Source organism: Gorilla gorilla, chromosome 11, assembly GCF_029281585.2.
Source record: "Gorilla gorilla gorilla isolate KB3781 chromosome 11, NHGRI_mGorGor1-v2.1_pri, whole genome shotgun sequence".
Taxonomy (NCBI): Eukaryota; Metazoa; Chordata; class Mammalia; order Primates; family Hominidae; genus Gorilla; species Gorilla gorilla.
In genome coordinates, this window is record NC_073235.2 from 93,507,510 (window position 1) to 93,532,364 (window position 24,855).

At 35.0% G+C, this 24,855-nt stretch overlaps 1 protein-coding gene across 3 annotated transcripts in view; it reads right to left on the reverse strand.

Annotated features, from left to right (window-relative positions):
- The window catches only part of STAT4 (signal transducer and activator of transcription 4), a 120,111-nt gene that overhangs the window by 33,707 nt on the left and 61,549 nt on the right, over positions 1–24,855 (reverse strand). For all 3 annotated transcript variants that reach the window (XM_019022833.3, XM_055379298.2, XM_055379297.2), the window contains 5 exons: positions 13,171–13,269; positions 10,045–10,137; positions 6,640–6,718; positions 3,376–3,461; positions 1,751–1,902 (listed from right to left, as the gene is read on the reverse strand). In XM_019022833.3, coding sequence (XP_018878378.1) covers positions 1,751–1,902; positions 3,376–3,461; positions 6,640–6,718; positions 10,045–10,137; positions 13,171–13,269 — 509 coding nt within the window. The remainder of the gene's footprint in view (positions 1–1,750; positions 1,903–3,375; positions 3,462–6,639; positions 6,719–10,044; positions 10,138–13,170; positions 13,270–24,855) is intronic.

Genomic DNA, 24,855 nt, shown 5'->3' on the forward strand with positions numbered 1-24,855 from the left:
TGATTTAGGTTAGTGACAGTTTTTATTTTTATTTTCCTAACCCATTTTTTTCTTGAATATGCGTATGTTAAATGTTTTCAATGTTTTCTCATTTAAACCTTCAATTATATATGTCATCGTTTATGAAATTTTATCAACATTTGGAACTAAATCCCTTTTAATCATTCTTTGTTTAAGCCTATTAAGCATATATATGTTAAAAATGTGGCGCTCACTAAAGGGCAAAAAAAGAGCAAATTTAAAGCCATAAAAAAATGCCATGATTAATGTTTTCTTATGTAAGCATACTGAAAGAAAAACATATGTAACCGATCTTCCCACACAATATATATTTTTACAAGTCCCAAGTATTAGCCAAAAGTGATCAATGACTCTCTTTAGAGTAAGGTATATTTAGAAATGCTTGCCCCTGATAACTGCTTGGAATTTTATTCACTATGTGGTGATCTCACCTCAGAAACGGAGGTGGCAGTGTGGGCCAGAAGCCTAGGAAAGAGTAAGATTGAAATGGATACGGAAGGGACTTCCAACTACAGGAGACAGAACATCTTACCAGACTCGGAAAGTCCACCTCGCCATACGGTAACTCTTTCTACTTAAAGTATTCCACATATAAGACTATGGCAAGAGTGGTTGAATCCCTGCTGATTTTGGGTATGAGCTCCACTATAGGTTAAGATCTTTATTGCTCCCTTTATTGTTGTTTTCACAACAGAGTACAGTGAGTTGTAAAATCAAAGTGTCTTCCCAAGGAAAATCAATGTTTTAAAATGAGTCAAATTCCTTACATTTCTTGACAAGTAGGCCTGGCAGGGCAGAGCTTTTAGTGAGGGGGTCCCCAGTTACTACACATTCCATTGTTTTGACTTGTTCTCTTAGGAATCAATTTTAGATTTTAACTGAACAGTTTCTTTCTTTTTCATATTTTCCAATTGTTCCTTCAATCAGTTTTATTTTGCATTTATGACATGGAAAGCTCTATGAACATTTTAATCTTCTAATGCAAAGGATAGTATCTACATTTCATTGCATGTGTGCGTACATAGATCGGGAATGCCGGCTTGTATTAACCATTTGTGATTTTTAAAAATTGACACATAAAAATTGTATATATTTGTGGTATGCAACATGATGTTTTGATGTACGTAAACATTTGTTGAATAGTTACATCAACGGAATAACATGCATTATTACCTCACATACTTACTTTTCTGTGGTAAGAGCTATTAAAATCTACTTTCTTAGTAATTTTCAAGTATACAATAAATTGTTATTAACTACAGTCACCATGATGTACAATGGATCTCTTGAACTTATTCCTCCTGTCTAACTGAAATTTTCTATCCCTGACCCACATCTTTAACAAAAGAAATCACTATGTTGAAAACACAGAACTAACATTTAAAAGTTGAGATATCTATTTTCAAGATTTTGAAACTAATGCTTCTTTATTCTGTCCTTAAAGAAAGTATATTGCTGGCTTCAAAATTTATTCGAGTCTTTTACGATTGATATCTTGCATGTGAAAATTAAGCATTCAATAGACGCTTTCCTTGATTTCCCCATGAGAATGAAAACTAAGAACACTTATACTATTTGTTTTCAACTGTAGATTTCTCAGCTGCTAATAAGCCATCAATAAACTGAATGAACTGCTGTTGCAGTCTAAACCTGCATTCTCTGGCTGAGTGACACTGAAGTTTTGTATTTCCTGTGGTTTTCACTAGAAACTGCAGTCGGTTCGTTTTACCAGTTCTGAAGCTGGTCGAGCCCATTGTGGAGTGGACCCCCGATGCAGGCGATTTGCTGCCGCCGCTTCCAGTCTTGCAGCTCTTCTATGAGCATGGTGTTCATTAACAGGTCTGTCTCATGGATGATTTGGGTCATTTTACTGAGAGCCTCCTAAAAACAAAGGGGACTACTGAAGAGAGTTTCATAAGAAATAAGTCACTTAGAATTCAATTTACAAAACTATTTGACCTGGTAGACAAAGGCTTGGTTAAAATTTTGACCAAATATTTTACTAAATGCTAGCTTCTATTTGCCAGGCCTTTTCAAACAATTAAATTATTGACAATAAATGATGTCATGAGAAAAGAAGAATGGCCACAGTTTAACATTCTCATCATGTGTTTCAGTATAAATATATTGAATGTGTAACTCCTGTGGCAACAATATTGAATCTTGTAGTAACAAAACTGTATAGTTGCTTATTAAAAGGATATTTATATATGTAATTTATTTTTTAATAAAGATGGTTATTCATTTATATTAAAATGAGCTGACTAAAATTTGAGCCTTTCTGTGTTAATTTTTCTTAGGACTTTTTCTGGGTTTTGGGAGGCATAATGGAGAATTATAACTTTCAAAGGGCTAGGGGTTAGAAGATATGAATTTCTGTTCTGGCATTATTGTAAGCTATATGAATGTGAACAAAGTATTTAATCTTGCTGAAACTTGGTATTCTCATTTATACAACCAGTTGAATGAACTGAATTATTGTCAAAGTTCCTTCTCTTTTTAAAATGTTATTCCTAAAGTAGAATAAGATGTCATGCATAAAAATATACAGCATAGATTTATTATGCATAAAAACATTAAATTTTTTCTTGGATTAACTACTTGCATACTTAAAATCTGATATATAACTAAGTTTATAATTAATTTAGGGTGAAAATAAATGTTATACTTGTTTGTGCTCACCCAAATTCCTGCACAAAAAATTGAGCCAAACTTTTAGAAATGAACTACTGATTTATCAGTGACTGGTTAAATTTCAATTGCATTTATTTTTCAAGAGAGGTAGAAAAGTGAAATAGAGATGTTTCCCCTCCCTAAAAATATTTCATTAAACCAGAAAAAAAGTTCTTGCTCTCCTTGGAAGAAGTTAGATTGAGTATGTTCAGTTGCCAATGAACTATTTTGAAATCTAGGAAATTGCTTAACACTACGTCATTTCTCAGAGTAGAAACTAGAACACTTATTTTTCCAATAAAATTTTAGTAGTCATCAAATACTATATTAATTATATATGTGCAGTGGAACCCATCTCAGCATATTAAGTACAGCAACTGAAACAGCCACGTCTGAAATAATGACAAATAAAAATTGGGTAAAATTTCCACCTTGAAATTAATGTTAGCTACAGTAAATGTATCACATAAGCAAGATAAATAGGCTCTAAAGGGGTCCAGCATTGTAAACTCATGAAGAGAAGCATGGCAAACAGCGTGGGACTGTTCCTAGAAACCTTGCCGTTTCTTCATTCAGTAAATGGAACTGATAAAATCTGACAGCTTGATTATTTTCAGTTAGTCTAAGTTTAGAAAAAAGAAGAAAAATAGGCAAAAGCCCAAATTAAAATTCTTCACTAACCTTTCTCTTGAAATCGAGGCTGTTAAGCATTTCCTGCAGTGTCAAAACTTCCTGATTCACCATGGCACTATTCTTGTCACTCTGATCTGCAAAGGTAAAGAGATCAGATTTAGAGTTCTCTCTATTCCTGAAAGTCAAGTCAGCCTCAATCCACCATCCTAAAACAGCCCTGGCCCGGAGAACTTATGTGGTAAGAGACTAATTGGGTTCACTAGAGGTGAGCTTGGAAGTCTCTGTCTGCTCATTTTGCCAGGGAGAATCACATCCAAGCATGCAAAAAAGGACCTCTTTATTTTAGAGCTTCAGGAAAAACCATTCTGCACTGGGTGTTTTGTTTTGTTTTGTTTTGGTGGTGGTGGACAGAGGAGATAAAGTTGCTGTAATGGATACCTTACTATATACCTCCACATTAATTATATACTTGGTTATTTGGTAAAAGTAAGGAAAGCAGGGATCACCCTTTGTGCCCCTGATTAAATCATATTTGACTCTCTGTTGCCTTCACCTACCACTCCCTGCTCTGCTTCATATGCAGGTTTTATGAGAAACTGCCTGATAGAGTTACAGTCTTATCTACCTAGTCTCATGAACTAATAAAGACTAAGTTCTTTACTTTTCCCCACTTTTCTTTTTTTTTCAAAATGCGCTCACCTCATCGTAAAACTAGCAGTCGGCCAGAGTTGTAACTTAGAAAAATATCTGACTGAAAAAAAAGATTTATCCTTTTTTACAGGGGGATACATGCAATAAATAAACATTATATTATTTAATTTGAACATTAAACTTTATTGACATAGTGGTGGGGCTCAGAAAATGACACCCCAAAATAATGGAACTAAAGCAGCAGCCTCAAGGTCTCTCTCAATCTTCTGTCTCTCCATAGCACACATGAAGTGCTCGGAAGCTCCCTGATCTACCTAGAAACTGGACCCCTAAGAGGAACACAATTGCCTTTGATCCCTTCCCTGAAATTTCATTAACCAGAGAAACTTAAAACTCATATCACAGAGGAAAAGTCTGAAAATTAAACACCACACCTAGAGCCCAAACTTTGTCCCAAACCATTGTTTGTTCTCAGGTTCCAGTCAATTCTCCAAGAATACTATTTATTAACCACTGCCTGAGCATTGGGTCCATTCATTAACTTTAAAAATAATTTGCTTCTACATTTCCAATCTCCCTTTCCCTTATGAAGAAGGGCATATAAGCATCTGTACCTCACTGGATTACTGGGTAACCACTCTCCTGCTATTCTCCCATGCTGTGCATGTTAAATTAATTTGCATGCCTTTTTCTCCTATTGATCTACATTTTATTAGTCCATATTCAATCAACCTTCAGAGGGTGAAGGGAGAAGATTCCCTTTTTGCTCCCACAATGGCAAGTGCCTGTTTATACCAACCATTCATGTTCATGAAAAATGGGGGCTGGGAATGCTGATTTGACTTGTGTAATTGTGAAAAAGAGGCCCCAGAACAACACTGTGGCAAATTTCTCTACAAATTAGGACTAATCTCCAGGAACTCATTTCTGGTTGTAATGATTCACAAATTCACTAACTCCTAGATCCCATACATAGCAAAATCTTGTTTATGTAGCATTTTGGCAACTGAAAACTTCTTTAGCTAACCTTTCCAGTCTTCACCAAGGATATAATAGCTTGTTTCCCTTGTATTTTTCTTTTCACTTACAACTGGATGGGACAAACAAAATAAATATTTGTGGATTCAGGTGATAAAAATGATCATTTTAATTCGTAATGGACATGAAACACTGAAAAAGTGACTCAAATCATAACAAATTAAGTTCAAATAATCTAATTCTTAAAATTAGTAGTTTGCATATAAAATTTGGAATAAGGCTGCCTTCAATGAACATCACTTGATTAAATTTACAGTTGTTCTAAACCCTTTTAGGGTTATGGACTCCCCCTTTGATAATGAAACCCATGTTTGTGCCATTTCTTCTGAATGGAAAAGTTGTATGTACAAATAATTGTGAACATTTTGAATAATATTTCCTGGAAGTCAAGGCATCTTAAGCATATAAGGAGAAGAACCCAAAACATCTCATCTTCATGTATGAAAAGTTAAATGTTTGGCCACAATAATTCATATTTCCTTCAAGATACATTTTAGGCCAACATTTGAATAGTCGAAGATGATTCTGTAAATGGAAAGTTTATATCTGATTATTTTTTTGAATTATTTTGAAATAATTTTAGAGGTACAAAAAAGTTGCACAAATAGCAGAGTTCTCATATATCCTTCACCTAGTTTCTTCTGTTCTCTTACATAAACATAGTAAGCACAATGATCAAAACAAGTAAATTAACATCAGCACAATTCCATCAACTAAACTAGACCTAATTAGAATCTTGCCAATTGTCCCATTAATTGCAACAGACTTTAAACTATTCTTCCATTATTATTTGTAAATCTTAGGACTTGTAAATGTTCTCTTCCCCTTCATTTTTAAAAAACACCTAGTTGTAAACAATTTCAGTGTTTAACCACAGAAAAAATAGTAAAATAAATTGCAGTGACCTTACATTTTGACATTTATGCAATTACTGAAATTATGTTTTTGGAGACTTTTTGACATGAGGAAATACTTAAAAATAAAACATTAAATGCAGTACACAAAATTATATACAATATGATTTCATTTTTTGAAAATAAATACATAGATGTGTATGTATGTGAACATACAGAGAAAAGGCTGGAAGGAAATATATTTTGACAATATTTATCTGTAGATAGTGCGATTTCATGAGATTTTTATTTTTTTAATGCATTTGCCTATATTTTATGCTTTCTTCTATGAAAAACATTTCTATTTTATAATCTTAGAAAATTATATTATTAAAATACTACTTGTAATTCTCTGATAATGTTAGGCAATTATTATTACTTTTGTTTCTGTGATAATTATATTTTGATTCTATAGGAGAAGGTTTTTATTTTTTAGAGACCTATGCTGAAGTAGGGGTAATTCCTCATGCAGTTTGAAATTTATGTTGAATTTGTTGGTAATTTACTTGGAATTGGTTGGATATAGATGGGTACACACACAGTTAAACACGCACACACAGACATATTTATATGCAGAGATAAGGAAGAAGCAAAACAAGAAAATACTCCCTGTATTTCCCTCGGCTCACCTAAGGAAGTAGATCAAATTTATCCACTCTGTCAGTGAGAAAACTCTACTCAAGATGCCTTTTTGTCTCTATGCATAATTATAGAAAAAACAAAAACTTACCCATTGTCTGAATTGTTTTATACCTGTAGTCAAATTCATCTTGCAGATCTTCTAAGTATTTGGTATCTTGTTCTGTCATCTTTTCACAAAAGAAAACATACTCACTCTGCTGTCACAATTAAGCATGTCAATCAAACAACATCATAAGTATTTTAAAAAACTGCTTGGTGCTTCCAATCTCCAACAGCAACCAAAGACCATAATGAACCCATGCTTCTAAAGAGCTAATTCATATAAAAGTTGGATAATGTTGGAAGAACCAGATTGAACTTGCCCTTCCAGCTATTCTCTCTTTTTACTTGCCTGGAAGTCTTTCAGCATCCACCTGCTCATTTCTTAATTACTTCCAAATGATGCTATGCATATAATATTTTTTTAATTGGAGAATATGAATATTTTTGCCCTTTTAGAACCCTTGGGTATTTCATATAACTCTGTACTAATGTATCAATGATCACTTTTTGCTGAAATCTTCATTTAAATATGCTGTAGCTTATGACAATTCAGCTTAAATATTTTTTCTTTGTATTTCCTGAAATATGCCTATGCTTCTTCTGTATCTCCCATTATTCTGTCTTTGAGATTTTTACTTTACTTTCCCCCAAACCTGGTGATGTTTTCCTGTTCAGATATAATAGTAAATGTCAAGATCTGGGCTAAAGGCTTTTTTATATTATCTCCTTTAGTCTTCACAACACCCATGAAGTGGGTTATCCTCACTTTTACAGAGGAAGAAGCAGAGGCTACGAGATGTGAAGTAACTCACTTGTCCAAGGTCACTCAGGTGCTCAGTGAGAAGTCTGTGGGAAGTCCAGCAGTCTAAGCTTGACCCCACCCTTAACCAAAGATAGACCCACTGCACTTCCTAGATTCAGACTACTGTACTTCCTTTTCTTCTTAGAAAAGTCAAACTTTCTACTGCCTGCTTATTCCAAGAAGTCTTCTCTAAGGAAACATATATCTACCACAGCAACGCTCTCATCACAAATTTTAAATTTTAATCAGAATAAAATGTAATCCAAATTTTAAATTATTGGTTACAAAAAGTATAGAATTTGGAGGAAGAGAGTCTGAATTTGTGTCCCAACTCTATGACTTATTAGCTGCATGGACTTGGGCAAATGTCTTTGCATTTTAGCTTCTTCGCCTGTAAAAAGGGGTGTGGGGGTGGGACGAAGAAGGATAACAGTATCTACTTCAAGGAGTTGTTATAAGGATTACATTAGTTCGACTGCTTAAAACAGTGCCTGGTACCAAATATATGCTTCATAAGTAGTAGCTATTATTACTCTTCTAATCCCTGTTACCTCATTCTCTTAAGGACATTCTCCATACTTATAAACCTTAGAAAAGAAACAAAGTAGTAGCTATTGACTACATGATACACTGTCTATCCACCCGTAGTAATAACAGTTACCAATTTTGAGCAACCTGTGCTGTGCCTATACCTTACATAGATTATCCTTTCAGCAACCTGCACAGTAAACTATTTCCATTTTTCATGTGAGGAAACTGAGGCCCAAAGTCATATAATAATACATACTCAAGCTAGAATTCAAATCTAGTCTAGTCTAGCTTCAGTCTTTACTCTTTCTTTTCAGTATACCCCAATACCACTTGTAGCATTTTACTTTGATGCCAAGTTTCTGCAGAACAAAGTCTCATGGAAGGCTCTGAGCTACTAAACTCATGGAACCTACATGCATGAGAAAATGTACAAAATAAAATATGATAGCTTTAAAGCAGAGATATACTGTGGTTCCATCTTTTGATCTCAAAATTAATTAAAAGCTAAAAGAAGGCAGTATCTTGCAGAATCTTCTAATGAAAAGTGTATTAAACCAATGCCAGATCTCTGAAAAGTCAACACTATGGTAAGTAATTAAGGGGCTTCTAGAGTATACTGTCATCAGTAATTGCAAAAGGTGAAAATACCCAGCAATAATCTTCAAAAGCTCTCTGAATGATCTGAGAGCTACATTCCAAATGTTCCATAGAGAAACTGAGGTTATGGCATAAGTGGGGGAATTACATTGATTGAAAAGCATTGCTTTGCCTAAAAGTCAGGCCAGGCTTCCTGGAATCAGGACCTGGGACAGGGATCAGGTACAAGGGATTTGTTGAAGGAGTCCTCTTAGCAGAAAGGACATACAAGAGAGGGAAAAGGAAGGGGATGGAGCTAAGCGAGCATGTGGTCTTCACTTAGGTCTAACTTTGGTTTGAGAAACCCAGGAGCATAACATGCACCAAAGGTTAACCCCAACTTGAGGCAAGATGTCTGGCATCTCTCCCCACAACCCCCTGTCACTCAGTCATTGTCTGAAGGCAGCCAAAGTCTCCCCATAGAGTCAATTCACCAGAGAAGCCATTGGCTGTCAATACTCAAAACAGCTGGGGATCCATGTACAGGCCTGGTAAAGATCTGCTCGGGGGTCCAAAAAATGTTGGCCTCTGCTGCATCCTACTCCTTAGGATTTTAAAAGGAATTTGTGCTGGATGCAAAACCCATCTGTACACTTGATTAATGTGCTTAAGTATTCTTACTGTAGTAAAATAATAATCTCCTGCCTTGCATGGCAGATTATTAATAATGGTAGATTATTAATCTACACACGTGCAGAGTGAGTAGAGCCATTGGTTTTGACATTATAATGTGCCAAGGTATTTTATCCTAGGTCTGTCTGATTCTTTCTCACAACAGTGTAAGCCCAGACTTTTGCATTCATGTTTTACTTGTTATGGAGGATCACTAAATCAGAAGTCTGAAAATAAATTTAAACCCTCTGCCTACTATTCAGATAATATATGGGACTGTTGATCTTTAAATATTTATAGTTTATTTTGATGGAATTATTATTTTTATAAATGGCAAGGAAATGAATGCTATGTAAGTTTTGGAAGGGAAATTAACATCCTATTTTATATACAACATGGCAGAAAGTCCTATTTAAGACATCTTCACTAGATCAATAAAATTGATAAATCTCTAGATAAGACTGATTATGGAAAAAAGAGAAAAAAATTTATCAATATTAAATGAGAGATGTGATGTTACTACGGATTCTACAGATATTCAAATGACAATAAACATTATGAACAACTTTATGCCAATAAAACAACTTAGATCAAATGCACACATTTCTGGAAAAACACAAATTACCAAAGCTCATTCAAGAAGAAATAGATAACCTGAATAGCCCCATATCACAGAAGTTCAAGTTGAAGTTAAAATGTTTCCCATAAAGAAATATTCTTATATAAACATAGTATGTGAGAGATATTTATCTTATTAACAAATTGCCCTATGATTTCTGTATACACTAACTTTGGGTGCATGGGAGGATGGTGCATAGTTATATGGGGACAGTATCTAGACTTTCTAGGTATCTGTATAAAATCACTTACCTGCACACTGTTTTTAATGGCAGCCACTTTGTGCTCCACATTCCTCTGTCTTTCTGAAACTGAAGAACTTTGTAAGGATTTCTCTAGAGGCCCCTGGAAAAAGAATGTCTTGAAATCTCTCTGGTTTTGAAAAGGTTTATGATGAATGCAATACATACCGCATACAATTTGACCTGAGGTCTGGATCAATGTGATATGGATACTCTATAGTCATTAAAAAATCATGCTGTAAAAAAGTATTTAATGACATAAAATTTAAAGGGTTAAAATTTGAAGACTAGAGCAAATTATAAAAACACCATATATAGGACAGGCACGGTGGCTCACGCCTATAATCCTAGCACTTTGGGAAGCTGAGGCAGGTGGATTGCCTGAGCTCAAGAGTTTGAGACCAGCCTGGGCAACATGGTGAAACCCTGTCTCTACTAAAATACACAAAAAAAATTAGCCAGGTGTGGCGGCGTGCGCCTGTAGTCCCAGCTACTTGGGAGGCTGAGGCAGGAGAATCACTTGAACCTGGGAGGCAGAGGTTGCATTGAGCTGAGATTGTGCCACTGCGCTCCAGCCTGGGCGACAGAGCGAGACTCCGTCTCAAACAAACAAACAAACCAACCCACCGTATATAAATATAAACATATATATATGATCTCTATTGCTTGAACATATATACGCATGTATGTATAAATACATTTGCAAGTACATGGACAGATGTATAGATATGTAAACTCAAGTACATGTGACTGGGAGAATATATACACCAAAATCTTACCAATGTGTTCTCTCTGAATAGTGAAATTACAGATAATTTGATGATTTTAAAAATTTTGTCTCTAATTCTCTACAACATCTATATAACTTTTGAAATTGTATAAAACCAATATGTGTAATTTTTAAAATGGTATAACGAAACTACATTAAATTGGCCCTAAATTTAGAATTGGGGATGTTGAATCTGCTGGGATGAGATTTGTTTTTACTTTAGAACAAAGGGAGTTTATGAAAGAAAACATAAAAATGTTAGCCTGGTTAAGCAAACAGACAGTTCCTCCAAGCAGAATGTCTTAGCTACTCTAATAATCTGATACTGGGTGTGTTCCTTAGATAAAAAGCTCTATAACTATTAGAGATGTAAGCAGCCCCTTCATCTTAAGTTGGGTGGGGAGCCATGGTTAGAAAGGTTGATAACTAAAATCCGTAGCGAATTCAGTGCAGTAACCTCAAGTAGAGCCCATGTCCTTGACTCTTGATCAGATGTTCTTCCAGTATACCACACTCTTCCAATTGGTAAAGGCTTTATAAAATTCTCTTTCTCTCATCAGCCTCCATTATTTGTCTACCTAGTTGAAATTTAATAACCAGTACTTCTTTTGTGGTAGTATGTGGTACTAGCAAATTATTTTCAGGTGACTTTGATGAGCATATACTCAAACAAACATTTTGACTGATATCTGACATTGGAAGAGAACACGCTCTCTCACACACACACGTGCACAGACGAATAACTAGAGATAAGGGGTTCAAAAAAGGACAGCTGAGAATACATGTGAGAATACCACATATTCGTAAAAGTATCTTAATTTTTACCCCAAAGGCCCTAAATCAAACTATATGTACTTTAGAAACTTACTATAGTTTTAATATTAAATAAAAATGATACCATCCTTCTTCATCTAAAAAATAAAGTTGTCAAAACTTCAAAGTCCTCCCAAAACAGCCATAACCTGACAATAACTAAACATGAGAATTTTTTAAGAGTTAAATAACAGATACTTTTGGCCAGGGGCGGTGGCTCACACCTGTAATCCCAGCAATTTGGGAGGCCAAGGCAGGAAGATCACTTGAGGTCAGGAGTTCAAGACCAACCTGGGCAATGTAGTGAAATCTGTCTCTACCAAAAATACAAAACTTAGCCAGGTGTGGTGGCGGGTGCCTGTAATCCTAGTTACTTGGGAGGCTGAGGCAGGAGAATTGCTTGAACCTGGGAGGCAGAGGCTGCAGTGAGCCGAGATCACGCCATTGTACTCTAGCTTGAGTGACAGAGCGAGACTCTGTCTCAAAAAACAAAACAAAAAAAATACTTTTGTTAGACCTCCAAAAATAAATATAATGGTATGATTTATTGAATTATGGAGGATGTCACTTGGAAAATTAATTACACACCCTTTCCTTTTTGTAAGGATTAACTGAAAAAAGTATTCATTAAAGACTGCATTGATTCCTCTACTTGTCTTTAGTGGGGACTCTGAATTCATCCAGGAAAATGGGATAAAATATAATCTAAACTATGTTAGAGTAAAGTACACTCACACAATTAACAAGCAAGTATTCATGGAACTTCTGTAAGACAAAATTCCTGCTCACGGACTGGTTTACACTGTGAGGTAGGAAATGGAAGCAACTGACAGCTGTAGAGCAAGACCAGAACATACAGGAAGAGGCAGAGTGGGAATGACAGGAATTCAGCTTGGAGGTGATTACTATATTTCTAGGCTAATATTGTAGGACCCTGGAACAGAGTGTGGCCAGTACAAACAGGAAAGGATGTATAGATAAGATTCCAGACATACACTCTGGAAAGACATGGTAATTGTCTTAGCATGGGGGTGAAGAAAAGGAACTACGCAAAGATGATACTAAGACCTTGATTGCAAGTGACTGGAAGGATGGTGGCACCACTAACATAAGTAAAAGAAGCTGGAAAAGAGGCTTTAAAAATGTCTCCTTTCTTTCTTTCTTCCTTTTTTTTTTTTTTTTTTGTTTTGTTTTAAAGACACAGAGTCTCTTTCTGTCACCCAGGTTGGAGTACATGGTGTGAACATAGCTCACTGCAACCTTGAACTGCTGGGCTCAAGTGATCCTTCTATCTCAGCCTCCACAGAGCTAGGACTATAGGCATGTGCCTCTATAGCCAGCTAATTTTTAATTTTTTTTTTTTTGGAGACAGGGTCTTGCCGCATTGGCCAGACTGGTCTCAAACTGTTGGCGTCAAATGATCCTCCCACCTTTGCATCCCAAAGTGTTAGGATTACAGGTGTGAGCCACTGTACCCTACCAAAGATAAGAATTTCTGTTTCAGAAAAATTGAGTTCAAGGTGATAACAAGATCACAAGGTCAGAAAATATTACCTGGACAGGCATGTTGGCTGCAGCCAATATTCTCCTCTCTTCTCTTAAACAGTTTGAAATAACCACAGCTACATGCATTGGATTTCCATGAAATTTTCCCTGAAAAAAAAACAATGAGCAAAAATAACTAACATAAAGCTTAAATATATGTATCATAAGAAAATATCACCTCTTGAAAAACAACAACAATCTCCTATTAAATATGTGAAATTACTTGGGATTTGTTCCAATAATCTGTTCCATTAGAAAGTTAGAGAAACTCATACTGTAAACGTAGACCCCTAAAGAGAGCATATTTATCTCTTTGTCCTCAAAAATAACTTTTAACAATGAAAAATGGTTCTCGAGCACCTTTTTAGGAAAGATCCTGAACACACACTTAGGAGGGTCAGTTTACTTTAAGTTTTGGGCAGGTTTTTTTTTTTTTTTTTTTTTTGAGACAGAGTTTCAGCCTGTTGCCCAGGCTGGAGTGCAATGGTAGAATCTCGGCTCACCACAGCCTCCACCTCCCGGGTTCAAGTGATTCTCCTGCCTCAGGCTCCCGAGTCGCTGGGACTACAGGGATGCACCACCATGCCCAGCTAATTTTGTATTTTTAGTAGAGACAGGGTTTCTCCATGTTGTTCAGGCTGGTCTCAAACTCCCAAACCCAGGTGATCCATCTGCCTCAGCCTCCCAAAGTTTGGGCAGGTTTTACATAAAAGTTACTTTCCTATAAATTATCATGAATGAGGTGGTCTCAATTTTTCACTTGTTAACTGTGTGTCATGGTTTGCTTAAAGCATTTGTTTCTGGTTTCTGTCCCTATTTGGTACTGTTTGTGTCAACTAGCTCATAACTGCATTAGTATACTAGAGTGAAACTATATCATACATTGTTTCAGCAACTATATTTTTATGGCATCTAAGCATATACATCTTTTATTACCAAGGTTAATGATGCAGATACTGTAAACTGGCAGCCTGTGGGCCTAATTCAGCCATCAGTTACTTGGTGCAAATTAAAATACTGGAATCCCTTTGGAGAAAGTATGTACTACCTAGGGTTGACATAGTGCCCACCAGTGAGTGTCCCAAGCACTCATTTACCTTACCTGCAAGGCCTCTGTAGGTGTCTGAGTTTTCTAACCTTAATGTATAGAACTAATCTGAACAACACCATCAATTTAGTCAATAGTATTAAATTTCTTTGTTACTGGACTTTTTCCAGGGCAGGATTAACAGGAAGCACAGTAGAAAAATGCATTTATTTAGTTTCCCTCAGCCCTCCTCCCTGAAGCTGGTGCGAATATATATGAAATGACCAAAAGGTTAGCAGGAGAAAAAATAAAACAAAAATCCACAAAGTGGAAAATTAACAATCAAAAATAGACTATACAGATATAAACTAGAAGATTTTTCTAGAGAAAAAATAGGTTATTGGTTGTAAACTTTTTTGACTTTGACTTTGCTGCCACAATTTTATTAAATGATGTCTGTTAATTACCACTTCTATTTGTTTTATTAAATGATGTATGTTAATTACCACTTCTATTTGTAAAACAAGAGTAAACACCAACTATCTGAATTCCTGCTCTTACATATTTTACAGTCTTCCAAACTCTTTCTTTTTTCTCTTTAAATCAAAAGTCTCCAAATGAAAAAAACAAAATAAATTGACTGAAACTCAAAAGGTAAAGAAATAAAAATGATCCTATTTATGAAGCGGGGATACCATTTTTTCCATTTCCGTGTGTCGACAATTTCAGATTCTCTCTAGTTAGAATTTGTTCCTGATGTTAATTTTCCCATGTATTTTTTTTCATGTAACCTATATTCAACTCTCCAAGAAAAGCTGTTTTCTCATTTTTCTCAATTTATTTTAATATTATTCCATTGTTAAAAATAAAGGGCTTCTCCTAGGGCTAATTTGGAAGCTCTGCTATTCATGTAAACTTGAAAACTCTTGCCATCCAAGATTAGGATCCTTTTTGGTTCTTAGAGTTCCTCTAAGAACCCAAGAATTACCATTATTTGCCTGTTTTTCTCACTGTTGCAGGAATATTTCTATGCCGATCATTCAGATACTACCTTTCAACATTTCTCAGTTGTGTTGTACACTTTTTTCATTTTCCTTTCTTACTTGAACTTCTTCTACCTTCCTTTTCAGATTCAGTTTCCCCCATACTTTGTAAGGTTAAATTACTCACTTTTTCTTCTTTGTTAAGAGCCAGGAATCACCGCTGTTTTCATCCAGGATATCTTTTCACTTTCCTTTTGCATTTTTCCTAAGTCCCTCACTTAAATGTATGAACAAAAACATCTTATGGAAAATTGATCATTATAGATTCAGTAACAAATGAGCACTTCTATTTTCCTAAGTATCAAAGACATACTCATATTTACCTTTCAGCAGTTACTAAGTACGTGAACCTCAAAATAACAATAAAACAAACCCTTAAGTGTGTGTTAGTGGGAGGAAGGAAGAAGCATGCCAGAAAAAGAGAAACTGCTCATTTTCTGTAGTGTATCAGTTTCTCATGCAAATTTATTGCAAATACCTTTACTCTATGGCTTATCTTTTTCCTATCTTCTAGTGTCAATGAAGAGGTTTTAAATTTTAATAAATCATTTATTAAACTTTATGCTTCTTATGATTTAAGAAATCTTTCTGTAAGCTGCAGGCATGGAGATTTTTCTTGTGGTTTTGCACCATTGATTGTAATTAACTTGGAGCTTGTTAATAATGAGAGTTTTCTTTCATTTTTTTCCACATGTCTACCAAATTCCAATAACATTTACTGAACATCTTATTCTTTTACCACTGCTCTGCTGGGCCAGCTCTGTCATAAATCAAGTGTTCCTTTGTGGGTGGAACGATGGTTTCCAGCTTCATCCATGTCCCTGCAAAGGACATGAACTCATCCTTTTTTATGGCTGCATAGTATTCCATGGTGTATATGTGCCACATTTTCTTTATCGAGTCTATCATTGATGAGCATCTGGGTTGGTTCCAAGTCTTTGCTATTGTGAACAGTGCCAAAATAAACATATGTGTGCATGTGTCTTTATAGTAGAATGATTTATAATCCTTTGGGTATATATTCAGTAATGGGATTGCTGCGTCAAGTGATATTTCTGGTTCTAGATCCTTGAGGAATTGTCACACTGACTTCCACAATGGTTGAACTAATTTACATTCCCACCAACAGTGTAAAAGTGTTCCTATTTCTCCACATCGTCTCCAGCATCTGTTGTTTCCTGACTTTTTAATGATTGTCATTCTAACTGGCATGAGATGGTATCTTATTGTGGTTTTGATTTGCATCTCTCTGATGACCAGTGATCATGAGCATTTTTTTCACATTTGTGGGCTGCATAAATGTCTTCTTTTGGGGAAGTGTCTGTTCATATCCTTTGCCCACATAAAGTTCTTATTCTTAGACATTGTTTTACAGTTACACAAATTAAATATGGTGGTGACTTCAGCAATCAGCAGTTAGACATAAGATCATAGTGACATGCTGCTTTTGATAACCCAAATTCATAGTCCTGGACTCCTTGAAGTTCCATTTGTATTGGCAGCATGATTTTAAGTCTTGCCAAGGAAAACCACTCCCTCATCCCTAGCATTACCTCTTTAATTAAACACATATTATCATTTTTCCTCACTTGCATCATGCTGGAAGTTAAGTGTACCCTGCTCAGTCAGCAGGATGTTTCTGATAAATTGATGTTGTACATCTTAATGATAATACTGTGCAATGCATGAATCATTCACTCCAGGGTCTTATTGTGCTGAGATTTCTTTCATCTATTACGAGGAATTTGGCAATTTCTCTTGCCACTGTTGCTTTGTGTATGACAGGCAATCTTTTTTGCATTAATTTCAGTAACAAAATATAATACAACTTTATCTACTTGTCAGCATCTTCCTTTCTTACATCCTATAAAGGATTTTATTGTTGCTTTCCAAGAAAACTTGGAATTTAGGGTCATCCATCTAGTGACAAATGGTTGCTTCACAAACATCAAATTTGTACCCTGCTGATTTGTTCCCGTCCCTTTCTGCATACATAATAACTATTTGTTTCAATCCTAAATTATAGTGTTACATTTTGATGACATTTTAAACAGCAATTAAGATCAACATATGTTGCACCAACAGTGCACATAATTCGATTGAAGTGACAACAACATGATAGCTTTGACCCAGTTTCACATCACAGGCAATGACAACGGTGTTGTGAGTGCCACATGGCAACAGCAATTAAGAGGTGTTATTGATTATAATATGCATTCTATTTCAGAGATTTAAAGATGTTAAAATGTGGAGAACAGTGTCATAGAATCCATGAACATGCTATTTATTCTTTTTGCTACTTTATGCTAAATTTCTTGGCTTTCCTTCAAATTCCCCTTCCACTGCCTTTCTATCTAATTTCCAAATTTGACTTGTCATTAAAGAGTAACTAGTTCATCTGCTCTTTTTCTTCCAAATGGTCCAAGAAGTTCCAGAGTCAGAAGTAATAGATGTGAGAAGGCCTGTTCAAAATAATCTTCTTCATACAGGCGACATGGAGCCTGAAACTTCACAATTAGGAATTCACTCCTCTGAGTTCTTTTCCCAGTGGTCCTCTTAAAAATGTAAACACATTTGGAGGGTTAATACCACATTTAACAAATTTCTTCTGTATTGTGAAGGATTTATCAGATGATGTTCTCTGACTGTAGTGACCTGGCAACTGCAGGATGAGAATGATAGGTCCCAGGTCAAATAAAGGAAGAATTTTCTACAGGACCTGAAACAGGAGGCATTAGTGACCAAAGGGGATATAGGATTCTGAGGAAACACATAACCAACAACTGTCCTAGCTTGGGTTTCTTCACAAACTGACCTTGAGACAAGGATTCCAGTGCAAGTCGTTTAAGTGGGAGTTGGTCCCACAAAACACTGTTATGGGAGTGGGCAAGTGAGACGAGGAAGAGAAGGGAGCCAGTAAGGGTGTGCTGTTAGCCATTTGCTAAGATGGGCTGAGAACCCTTGAAGTTGGTATGGAATATGTGACAGAGTTATCTACTCAAGGACTTTCGGAACTGGAGTATTTTCACATCAGCTCTTGTCATCTATCATTAGCGATGAAAAAAGACGGGATACTGGCAGTTGGATTTCTACTTGACTAAACTAAAATGATAAGGCCAAGAAGATGTGAACAGGACAGCCCCACCTCTGCTGTACCAGCTCTTCTCCTAACCCCAATTCGAGAACTTTTTGACTTCTCATTTTTTTAACTACCTACAACCATACTTCTCTCAAATGTAGATATTTATTCTTTGTGGTATCTCTGGGATATGAAGCATTTGTCTCCATTTACAAAGTAAAATATTTTCATTCACATTTTTGAATTAGAAATGTGCAACCTACTGTGTACTTCTGGTTGCCAACTAGCTCTGTCTCCCTTTGCATCACAAATACTGCTGTTGAATCATTTTTATCTTTATTCCTCACCAATGTCAAACACACTGTCCTGTGTGGGTATCAAACTGATTTACTCATAAATTAAGTAAATAAGCCCAAATGCCTTTCAAGTTCGCATGATTTTAGTAATCTTTGATGAAAAAAAGACAGTTTTAAAATTATTGCTAAAATAAAATAGCAATGTCTTCAGAATTTAGACATTTGGCCTAAATTAGTCCGTCTTTAATAGGTGTTTTAAGATATAGAACTTTGTGGCCGGGTGTGGTGGCTCACGCCTGTAATTCCAGCACTTTGGGAGGCTGAGGCAGGCAGATCATGAGGTCAGGAGTTCGAGACCAGCCTGACCAACAAGGTGAAACCCCGTGTGTACTAAAAATACAAAAATTAGCTGGGCATGGTGGTGCGGGACTGTAATCCCAGCTACTTAGGAGGCTGAGGCAAGAGACTCGCTTGAACCCAGGAGGCAGAGGTTGCAGTGAGCCGAGATCATGCCATTGCACTCCAGCCTGGGTGACGGAGCAAGACTCCATCTAAAAAAAAAAAAAAATAGAACTTTGTTTCTGACACTTGCTTAACCTGTCTATAAGCTTATATTCTTAGAGTTGAGCCATTAGGATATGATGAAGCCTAGTTCTACGCATGGTTCTTTGATCTGGGCTCTGCACCTGGTACATAATTAAAATTACTTACCTCCTAAGTTTTTCACTAAAAATGAGTTATTAAGAATTGACATTACAATTAATACATGTAATTAAAACTACTAAATACAAAGTACGTAAAAAAAGGTAAAGTGCATTTTTCATAAAGTTACAAGAAGGCATGGGAAGGTGGTTTTATTAAAGGAAAATTAATTGTCTCTAATTAAAAAGTGTTTAAGGATTGTTTTAAGTTAAAATAAGGAGAAAACTGAAGGTTTAAACAAGTTGTAAAAGGTTTGAGAAAAATTAATCTTATAAAAAAATTCTATATGTGAGCAAGTTAGCTAAAATTTAAATGGACTTTTTTAGTTTTTCTATAAATTAAACATTAAAATAAAAAGCATACTGACGTAGGGCCAGAATCTAGGCCTTTGTGTTAGAATCACAGGATTTTCTTGGAGCATTGATCTACTCTTTAATAAAAAATTATAAAAATATAAAAAGTTTATGAAAATCTTACCTTATGGCTCAACTGATTAAGGTTTATTTATTCATAAGGTTTTATTAAAAATAGCTTTAGCATTAATAATATACTATACAAAGGTGAAAAAAGTAGTTTTTCTCTTGAACAAGATTTTTGTGTAATATTAGAAAATAGTAAAATATTTTTATCTTTTGAGTAAACTACCAAAAAAAAAATGGGAGAGAGAAAGATTTTGTTGGCCTCATGCTATCTTTATTAGATTTTATTGTTTGGGAAAGTAAGTCTCCTCTCTGCCAAAGAGTAAAGGTTTCTGCTCTTTTGAAATCTTTGAATTATCATTTTGGCTAAATAAATTACTTATTTTATAGCGACTTGTGGTCCTATTTGTGACATGAAGTATTTAAAACCTTTCATATTTGACAATTCAAAATCAAATTCTAAATTCAGTCTTTTGTCCTAAAACTAACTTTTCAGAAGTCCAAGAGAGACATATTGATCTTACTTGATATGTTAAAGTCATATAGGAAACTCCCAAATATAAAATGGTGTTTAACTTTCTTTGGGTTATATTTATATTAATGTGTTATTAGTATGTATTCCAAATTGTATAAGATTCTTATGATTCTGATATGTCTATGTTATCAGTAGTAATTATAATTATTATGTAAAATTGTTGAAAGCCACAGAAATAACCACATTTCCTTGGCAATTGTGTCTTTAACTGTGGATGTTCTAAGACTTTTGTCATCCACAAACAATTGCTTTATGTTGATCCTTTCAAAATTGGTTCAAAGTCATCTCAGGATTCTGACAGGTGCTCTTGAATGCAGGTTTCTGATAACTTTGGAGACTGTGCCAATGGAATAGAGAGAAAACTTCCAGGACTCTCAGGGAGAGCTGATGTGTTCATGAGAATTGCTGACCCAATATCAAGTAGAACAGAAATTAATTGCATGGACTGAACTAATAGAAAATTAAAATAATTTTATTACTTTTTTTGTTTCAAACTTTACTGATTCTTTTTTTGTTTTTCAAAGTCAAGAAAACCTTTTTTTCATTTGAACTATTTACAGCTTTTAACAACTGAGTAAAATACATTCTTGTGAGCAAAATTTGAAACATATTTCTTTCTCCAGAATTTGGAAACTATTTGTGAGTATTCTTAATTTATGGCAATAGTTATTTTCATAAGTTCAATAATAATCTCTTTTCTTCTGTAAGAGGACACACTGAAGACACTGGCTATTTTAACAAGTCTTTGGTTGCAACGATATTTTCAGATATGAACAGATGGCTTTGAGGAATTGGGATTGATGTATAGAGCCCATAAAAGCCCTTTGGAAAAACTGGCCTTCTATCTTGTCCTTCACAGGATTCTTGACCTGTGATAAGTAAAGATTGTCACTTTCTGACAGGCCCAGGAACCTCATAGGACCTCAAGAAGAGAGGAATTCACCCAATTCATACAACTATCTGCAAGCATAGATAAATCCTTGGCTGGGCTTGAGGCTTTTAAAAGGTCTAATTTGAGAGTCTTTATTTTTAAATAAAAGTTCCAGCAAGGCTAATTTTAAAAAGAGTCTGTATAGCAAATAATTACTCTCAATGCATTTATACAAATAATCAGACCAAGTATAATTAAACTAAAACTTACTGTGCAAATAAATTACTCCTGCTATGATATTGTCTTTAGTAAAATTGGGGGATTGGAAAGAGAAAAATTATGTTCCAAAAGAAACTATAGTATACTTGTTATTAGATTCTAGCCTTGTCTATTCTTTTTCAGTTTTTAGTATTTGCTACAATTTAGATTGAGTTCTGAATTTTTCTCCTGGCTATATATCTCCAAACTAATATTTTCAATTTTTTTCTCCCATGTTTCTGACTTGAAATTGCTAGAAATTAAAACTGCTTTTCTTAAAGCTTCTCAAACTGAAGCTAGGCAATTTAAACCTCAGGAGAAAATAACAGCAACTGTTATTTTAACAACCTTTGTATCTGCCTGCTCATATTTGGACTTCTCAGAAAGTTCACCTGAACACCTGGTTTGAACTACAATCCAGAAGAATCTGGATTGCAGTGGCAATCTGAAGTGCCTCAGAGGCTCTAGAAAACTAGTATAGAGACTGATTGCTCTTGACATTAACCTTTGTTTTTCTTATGTTTCTATAGAAATGCCTCTTATTAGAGATCTGATTGTCTACATAATATAGAAGCCTAACCCATCTGCAATGTCGCCTCCTGGAATGTGACACAACTGTTTAACTGAATTGATCTATTCTCAGGACTAATATAGTGATTAAAGAAGATATGAGACAATATATTTAAATTTGCTCTTTTCTATTTATCCCAATTTTTCTTTCACTCCATTGTCTGTCTCCATTTAACAACCTCTAAACCTAAATCTCTCCAAAGCTATCAGCTTGCCTTTTAATGTGTGAAACCTGTTTTAAGTTTCAAAGTGGGGACTGAAGGAAATTAAAATATTTTACTCCCAAATATATTTCTTTGATGTGTTTTAAAATGGTTGCAGCTTGGCCAGCTAACAGAAGTGGCCTTGCAAAGCTCTTTTGTGGGAAAAATTTGCATCTGTAGAGAATCTCCATTAATGCAACCACGCTCCCTCCCGTTTCCATCCCACTACCCCATCCAGGACAGAGTAAGAGTCTGAGGCCTTTAAAAATCTGAAATGAAACATTTACCATCTACTCTGAGGGAGGCTTCATTTACACAACAAGGCCACCTTTGCTGGTCTTGTTATGACCAGCTTCTTATTATTTCCTTCTCTTTATTCTGAGTATGTAATTTTTCTTAATGGCTTCTACCTAATCTTTCCTCACCAGAATCAAAAGGCTATGTCTACGGTGAAAAAAACAAACCCACTAAACTGAAGAAGAGCTGAACTAGTTGTCTTAAAGCTGATTAAAATAGAATGGCTAGTCTAATAGGTTTTAAAAAGCAACTGACTTTCATGATAAAAACTCTGAGTATACTAGGAATAGTGAAATTTCTCAACTTGATAAAAAAAAATCTACCAAAAAATCTACAGGTAATATACTTAATGGTCAGAAACTAGGTGCTTTTCTGCTAAGACAAAGAACAAGGCAAGGTAGGCTGAACTCACCACTCCTATTCAGCATCATATTGCAAGTAGTAGCTTAATACAATAAGGTAAGAAAAGGAAATAAATGGTATACAAATAGGGAAGGATGTAATAAAATTTTCTTTGTTCACAGGTGAATTGTCCACGTGTGTCCATAGACACAGTGACTGTCTATATAGAAAATCCCAAAGAACAACAACAAAAAAAGCCTCCTGGAACTAATAAGCCATTAGAGTAAGGTTATAGACTGTAACATTAAGGCACAAAAGTCAATTGCTTTCCTATTGAACAGGAACAAATCATTGGAATTTGAAATTGAAAGCACAATGCTACTCATATTAGCACAAAAAATGAAATACTTAAGTATAAATCTAACAATGTATGTATAAGATATGTAAGGAAAATGATAAGACTAATGAAAGAAATCAAAGAAGAACTAAATAAATGAAAAGATATTTCATATTCACTTTAGGCAGAAATAAGCAGAATAAAGACTGTATTGTCAAGATGTCAGTTATTCCCCACTTATCTATAGATTCAATGGAATTATCTACAGATTCCAATCAAAATACTAGCAAGTTATTTTCTGGATAATGACAAACTAATTTTAAAGTTTATATGGAGAGGCTAAAGAGCCAGATAGCAATGATATTGAAAGAGAAAACCAAAGTTGAAGTGACTCCACTCAACTTTGGGACTTAGTATAAACCTATAGTAATCAAGACAGTGTGGTACAGGTAAAAGAATGGACAGATAGATCAATGGAACAGAATAGACAGTTCTGAAATGGATCCACGTAAATGTACTTAACTGACTTTTGACAAAAGGGCAAATGCGACACAACAGAACAAAGGTGGTCTTTTCAACAAGTGGTGCTGGAATAGCTGGATATTCAGCTGGATATGCAAAAAGTGAATCTAGACACTGACCTTTCACCTCCCACAAAAAATAAGTGAAATTAACTCACAGTGAACCACAGACTTAAATGTAAAATGCAAAACTATAAACGTCTTAGAAGATAACAGAAAATAATCTAGATGACCTTGGATTTAGTGATGACTTTTTAGATACAACACTAAAGGCAAAATTCATGAAACGACAGATTGATTAGTGGAAAAATTTCTGCTCTGTGAAAGACACTGTTAAGAAATGAAAATGAAAGTCACAGGCTAGGAGAGAATATTGGCAAAAAACATATCTGATAATGAATTATTATCTAAAATATTTTTAAAAAGCAAGAAAACAAACTCAATTTAAAAATGGGTCAAATACCACAATAGATGTCTCACCAAAGAAGATATATAGATGAAAAATAGGCATATGAAAAGATGCTCCACATCATATGTGGTCAGGGAAATGCATACTAAAATAACAATGAGATACTGCAATGCATCTATCAGAACAATCAAAATCCAGAACACTGATCACACCAAATGTTGATGCGGATGTGGAGCAACAAAAACTTTCATTTGTTGCTCGTGGGAGTGAAAAATAATACAGCCATTTTCAAAAACAGTTTGGCAATTTGTTATAAAACTAAACATACTCTTGTAATATGATCCAGCAATTGCACCCCTTGGTATTTATCTAAAGGAGATGAAAACTCATTTCTACATGAAAACCTGCACATGGATGTTTATAGCAGCTTCATTTATAATTGCTGAAATTTGAAGCAACCAAGATATCCTCAAATAGGTGAATAGATACACTGCAGTGCATCTAGATGATAGAATATTATTCAGCACCAATAAGAAATGAGCTATCAAGTCAGGAAAATATATGGATGAAATTTACATGCATATTACCAAGTAAAAGCAGCCAACGTGAAAAGGCTACATATTGTACGATTCCAACTATATGACATTATGGAAAAGTCAAACTATGGAGACAGTAAAAAAGTCAGTGGTTGCCAGGAGTTAGAAGAAAGAGAGGGAGTGGAGGATGAATAGGTGGAGAACAGGGGATATCTAGGGCAATGAAACTATTCTGTATAATACTATGAT